Genomic DNA, 6,752 nt, shown 5'->3' on the forward strand with positions numbered 1-6,752 from the left:
TTTTGATTTGGGCATTGTCATGATTTAATAATTCACTATGTCGTTTATCACAAAGGAAGTCTTGAAATGCAGACTAGAATTTCTGTATATAAACTGTACACAAAAAGCAAGGCACTATACATTTAAATTCATCTAGTTGTTTTCTCCCTTACAAACTGGCATACCTTTAGATTAAAACCCTTGTTGCTGCTCTTTATATGCGTCAAGTCTGTCATCTGGACAGTTTTTAGCATCGCAATTAGCTCACCCAGGATAGGGCACCAACTTGGCATCACACCATAGAGAAACAGGGACAACATCGCTACCAACATCTGAGACAACACTTTCAGCTCAATAGACTGACTCCATCCTCCCACAAGGGTTGTTTTTACATCAAAACTCACAAATGCACACATACACACACACCCATGTACATAGTGTATACAAAGATTATACACAGTTTCTCTGTCACACACACACAAACTTTACAAATCCACACATATACAACACTTGTACGTGTACACATACAAACATTTTTGAAAGGTTATCCGCGCACACTTGCATACATATACAGTCGTAACAAAATCACACCCCTAACAAGGGTCGGATGCAAGAGTGTGCACGTTGTACCGTCCACAGGTCCGTGTCATCAGCAGTCATCCAGGTGCTTGTCGAAGACTCCGGTTGGACAGTCGCCACGTATGAAACAAAGCAGAGGTTTTAGTTTTTACCTTCAGTTACAGCCACTTGCAGACCGCGCGTGATTTCCTTGCGTTGTTACACGGTCAAAAAGTAAAACGTCACTATAAGCGAGGCTAGCACACCGTAGGTGCGTTCACTGTCGGGTCCTTTCCTTCTCTTTAAGTCATCGTCACCGTCATTTAGCTCCGTTAAAAACACCTAGCATCATTACAAAACGAGGGGTGAGAAATATCTTCCCTATCTCTCAACCACCTTCTTTGTCCACTGTCCACTTCACATACAATCTTTTAATGGGTCTCCTCAAAACAGGCCTTTGGCCTTCTTCAGATTCACTTGCTTCCACCCCGGTAGACTTTCATATTCCTCTCTCATCATTTCCAAAGCTTTCTGCAACAGAAAGTAAAGACACCGTTTATTAATACACTTGAAAGGAAACAACTTAGAGGATTTAATAGGGTCTTACATTAATGTAAGAAAGTGTTCCTACAGCAGGTGTGCTATGGTGACCAATGTGGAAACTATTAACCACTCCACTATTGTAGCCGGGAAAAGGCCCTTGTAATTTGTAATAGGATATTTGCATATGATAACGGATGGAAACAGATGATCCGCTGTGGCGACCCCTAATGGGAGCAGCCGAAAGTAGTAGTAGATATTTACATATGATAAATTAATGTTAGTTGATCGGGAGTACTTTACAAAGCGTGGTAAATCTTATGTGCTTGGTTTTATGGTATGCACAAAATTACCAACAAAAGTACTAACTTTCACTAAATATCCATCCATCCATCCATCTATTATCCAAGCCACTTATCCCAATTGAGGTCGTGGGATGCTGGAGCCTATTCCAGCAGTCACTGGGTGGCAGGCGGAGAGACACCCTGGACCGGCCACCGGTCCATCACAGGGCCAACACATTCACACCTAAGGACAATTTAGTACAGCCGATTCACCTGACCTACATTTCTTTGGACTGTGGGAGGAAACCCACGCAGACACAGGGAGAACATGCATACTCCACACAGAGGACAACCTGGGATGACCCCCAAGGTTGGGCAACCCCGGGATTCAACCCCAGGACCTTCTTGCTGTGAGGTGACCGCGCTAACCACTGTGCCACCGTGCCACCATATATACCATATTACAGCATAATGTCAAAGACAGGAAGATGGAAAAATTGAGTGCAGTGTAACTGACAATCTCGTGTGTTTATGTGAAAAGACAATAAGGGTCTTTGGTGAAAGGTGCACATAGAAGTCAAGCAGTGTAGCCTGCAAACACACAGTGAAAGCAGCGGTGTAGTCAAAGTGTGCACAGAAAACAGCTGGGAAATGTAAAGCCGAGAGTTGGCTGTGCAGATCACTCTTCCAGATACAAGAGTATACCTGCGATCAGTGTGAAATTTTACTAAAAAATAATAGGAAGGAGGAGGAGAGTCCCACTGTACTAGATCTGCACAATCCATTATTTAAAAATCATTAACCTGGAAATTTTACATTCCCCCCTTCCCCCCCAACCGTACTTGGCCAATTACCCTGTTTTCCAAGCTGTCCTGGTCGCTGCTCCATCCCTTCTGCCGATCCGGGGAGGGCTGCAGACTACCACATGCTTCCTCCGATACATGTGGAGTCGCCAGCTGCTTCTTTTCACCTGACGGTGAGGAGTTTCACCAGGGGGACATAGCACATGGGAGGATCACGCTAGTCCCCCCAGTTCCCCCTCCCACCTGAACAGGCACCCCGACCAACCAGAGGAGGCGCTAGTGCAGTGACCAGGACACATACCCACATCCGGCTTCCCACCCGCAGACACGGCAAGTTGTGTCTGTAGGGTTGCCTGACCAAGCGGGGGTAACACGGGGATTCGAACCAGCGATCACCATGTTGGTAGGGCAACAGAATAGACCGCTACGCTACTCAGATGCCCTGAAATTTTACATTTTTATAAACTGCAGTTATAAAAGATTGGCATATTGGCAGTCAAAATAAGACACCACATGCAAAAAAAAAAAAAAAAAAAAGTTCAATAAAATGGCTCCATGCCCTAAATAATTAAAACATATAACTGCAATTAAATCTTGGAATTGTTATGTTTGGCTGTTATTTTATCTGTAATCATGCAGCCCTCTGTGACACCTTCCTCCTCAAAAGAAAACACACCATCGAATAAGAGTGAACAGGAGTGAGAAAGTTTTCCGATCACAGCGATACCATTCTGAAGTGCTTAAGAGAAAGACAAGGTTTTCAGTGCAAGGTAATAATAACATGACTCACTCTCCTTACCTGAATCCACCTACAACTTTGTCTGTAAAGTGAGAGTTATGACAGGGTTATGATAGCAATGTATGAATAAGCCATGTATGAGGAGCTATAGAAATCCCATTACAAAGTTCAAGGAAATGGATACTGGCAAAACTGAAAAGATGGCAGCCTCGGGGAGAAGAAAGGCTGCATTTATATTCAAGTAAGTGTACTAAAAGTGCAATGCTTTGGAATCAAAAGGAATGGACATTCAATGGACATTCAATAACACTAAAATATATATGAAATGTGTCTGCCTAGTCACCTACTTTCCTTTCATAATTTCTTGGATTTATTTATTTCACAAGAGTAAGTTTTCTTTTTTTTTGTAATTATTGGACAGTTAATTTGGGAAAAACTCATATTTGCATTGTATCATATAAATTCTACAACACCAAATTGACCTTTAGCTGTCATTTTTTTTTGTGTTACAACCGAAGTTTTTAAGTGTCTGTGTAGCAATGCAAACAAGGCAAACTCACTACACATTTATAGTGCTTCACTATTTCTGATTTCAGATCTGAATTCAGTTCCATTCAGTTACACTGTGTGTTGTGTCAAGTCTGTCAGTGATTCTTGTAGTCATGGATATTAGCATTCGAGAGCGTGGGCATCCCACGGCTTCTGTTCAAATGGTCACGTGGTCATCATGGTCCCATGCTGCGTGAGACAGCCTGTTGGCTGAGGACATAGAAAACTCATTTCCTGGCACACACTGAGTGGGGCGATTGAAAGCGTCTTTGTGTCTGTGCATGAAAAAGCACCCCGAATGTACTGGTAGGAAGAGAGAGGGGAGTGTTATCCCAGTGTAAAAAGGGATGTGTGCATGTGAGAGGTGGGTTGTGACACAGAAGGGCTATCCTGACACAACACACCTTCTCTTCCCTGGGAAGGCAAACAGCTCTAATGACTTTTTGTGTTGTCAAGGTCAGAGTTTGTCTACCAACCTCAAAGTCCTCGTCAGAGAGGTAGATCTCCAGGCGGAGGGGGTCTACTCCCTCTGGAAGTGGCCGGGTCAGCAGCTGGGCCAGTGGGTAGATGTTCTGACATAGCCGGGCCAACACATCCTCTACCAGGATAATCTGACTGCACACCTCCGCCTCCTGACAGTAAATGAAGAAGACACATTGATGAAATGATTAAAAAGTTGTTGTAGTGTGTGTTTGGGTCTTAATTCAATTACAGAATTAGTTTGTAGGGTGTGAGACGATGTCTGAAAGAGAGACAGCCTGAGGGAGCGCGTGTTTGCGAGTGGATGCCATGTGTTTTCAGAACGTCCGAGTGCTTGGGAGAGAGTGTCAACTTCTTATTCAGGGTGTGTGAGTATTTTCATATTATAAGTAAGAAAGACAGAGTTTGTTCTAGTGTTCAGGTGTTTCTCAATGTACTCAAGTGCAGAGAGAGAGAGAGAGAGAGAGAGAGAGAGAGAGAGAGAGAGAGGAGAGAGAGAGAGAGAGAGAGAGAGAGAGAGAGAGCGAGAGAGAGAGACAGATTGTGTGTGTGTGCTCTTTATGTGTTAAAAGTATTTGCAACATATTGCGAAAGGGTATGCAATTGTTTTCAGTGTTAATGTGTGTGTGTCTGCATATATTTATGTGTGTACATGTACACACAAATATATACAGACAAATATACTTAAACATGAACATATACATATAGTATATGCACTTAAACATATAAAACATATACATGCATATATACATATATATGCAGTATGCGTTTGTGTGTATGTATTTATGTATGTCTGTATGTGTGCCGTGTGTGTTGTCAAAATAATCGACCCCCCAGCTTCACCACCTCCTATTACATGAGAGAAGGCCACGGGAAAACAAAGAGGTTTCAACAAAGGAGACCAGGCTCTTATGACAAAAATCACAGAGGAAACAATTCTGCCACCAAACAATGAGGGGAATACATATTCACATATGGCGGGGAGTAGTCCTGATATATCTTGAGTACATTTACCCTCATATGACAGTGACGGGATGGTGCTTTGCAGTTGTCATCTAATGTCTGACACATTTGTGATGAATTGGGTGTGCACCGATTTTGTGACCATGGTGTGTGAGGAGGCAAGAGCGAACAAAATGGGTATAAAATGCAAGGTAAAATAGTCTAAATTAGGTAAACTGTTGATGTGTCGCAGAAACGTGGCTCTTGTTGCCACCGAAACCTCCCCTGAGATCGAGGTGAATTGACTAAAGATGTTAAATTGGTGAGCAATAACTCTCTGCCTTTTGATTGTTTTGATCCTTTTTAAAGTTGTGAATATCTAATTTTGCTATTCATTTTACCTTTTTATATCTGATTTGAACAACAATTTTGGGCTTTTTACACCACTAAATAAACTTGTAATGTCTAAAAGTAGACTAGTTTCACCTGACTGTGTTACCCTCTCTAGACACGGCGGTTGTTGCCTCTCCTTGGTGGTGTAAAAATTATCAGGTAACCTTTATTGCTAAGTCAGGTTCACTCAATGAAAGTGCTTACTGGTTACTTTAGACTGGAAAATTAAATATTCCCTTGTAAGTGAATGTATATTTACTGGTAAAATAGCAATTTCTAGCAAGCACACTAACTGCGTCTTATTTACAGTGAAGCTGCCGTTTACCTGTGTGACCTCATCCTGGATTCAGAAGACATTTGGAGGTGGGCAGTGAGTAGCTAGATGAGTTCCCCTGTCCCACCAGCTTTTTGTTTAGAATCACAATCTAGTCCTGCAGGTGACTAGATATCAAAACCCTGAGAGAGACAGCTGGTCTGTGGCTTTTCACAGTGCCCCAGCAGAGAGAGAGAGAGAGAGAGAGAGAGAGAGAGAGAGAGAGAGAGAGAGAGAGGAGAGAGAGAGAGAGAGGAGAGAGAGGAGAGAGAGAGTGAGAGAGAGAGAGAGGAGAGAGAGAGAGAGAGAGAGAGAGAGAGAGAGAGAGAGAGAGAGAGAGAGAGAGAGAGAGAGAGAGAGAGAGAGAGAGAGAGAGAGAGAGAGAGAGAGAGGAGAGAGAGAGAGAGGAGAGAAGAGAGAGAGAGAGAGAGAGAGAGAGAGAGAGAGAGGAGAGAGAGAGAGAGTGTGTGTGTGTGTGTGTGTGTGTGTGTGTGTGCGCGCTGACCCTCTCGGTGATCTCTGCAATGTCCTCTCTGTGCTCCCAGCTGGGGAACATGTTTGTGAAGGTCAGGGGCTCCAGACCAGCGTGGATCAAATACGACTTCTGAGGCTTCTTCTCATTCTTCTCTGTAGGAGACAAACAACCTGATAATTTTCCCACTTTAAATCAAGAGTTAACAATCAGGAAATGTTGTTGTTCCCTCATGGTGTAGGATCATTCTGTTAGTGCAGTGGTAACCCAGTCATGTGCCATGGAGGGCCAACCCAACACTACATCAGCTGATTTCACTGACTAGTCCTGTACTGTCTGGTTGAAGGTATGTTAATTAGTGAAATCAGCTGTAGTGTTTGGTGGTTGAAATGAAAATTTGCATACACAAAGTCCACCATGGCACATGACTGAGTTACCTTGGAGCTTGTTCAATCGGAGTCTTCCCCACCCTCTCTCCATTGCTACGTTCCCACTTTCTGTATTCACTTGAAGTGAATAGGCCACCGACTCTGTTAAAATGATGTTGTCTTTACAGCAATTAAGTACATATCGTATGTTTGTATGAAAACATCTAAGGTTTTGTGAAGCATGGCAAATTAAAAGCCAAGCAAACATGAACAATTTACATTTAGAATAATGTGATTTATTGCTATTCAGTAACTCTTGTTTTATTGTATCC

General features: G+C 42.8%; 1 protein-coding gene across 1 annotated transcript in view; it reads right to left on the reverse strand.

Moving 5' to 3' along the window:
- LOC130123513 (supervillin-like) overlaps positions 1 to 6,752 on the reverse strand; it is a 77,103-nt gene continuing 70,351 nt past the window's right edge. Inside the window, exons 39-41 of the mRNA XM_056292699.1 lie at positions 6,086 to 6,207; positions 3,929 to 4,084; positions 1 to 1,068 (exon numbers count right to left, since the gene is read on the reverse strand). Of these exons, the coding sequence (XP_056148674.1) occupies positions 982 to 1,068; positions 3,929 to 4,084; positions 6,086 to 6,207 (365 nt within the window). The 3' untranslated portion in view covers positions 1 to 981. The remainder of the gene's footprint in view (positions 1,069 to 3,928; positions 4,085 to 6,085; positions 6,208 to 6,752) is intronic.

Source organism: Lampris incognitus, chromosome 14 (genome assembly GCF_029633865.1).
Source record: "Lampris incognitus isolate fLamInc1 chromosome 14, fLamInc1.hap2, whole genome shotgun sequence".
NCBI classification, from domain to species: domain Eukaryota; kingdom Metazoa; phylum Chordata; class Actinopteri; order Lampriformes; family Lampridae; genus Lampris; species Lampris incognitus.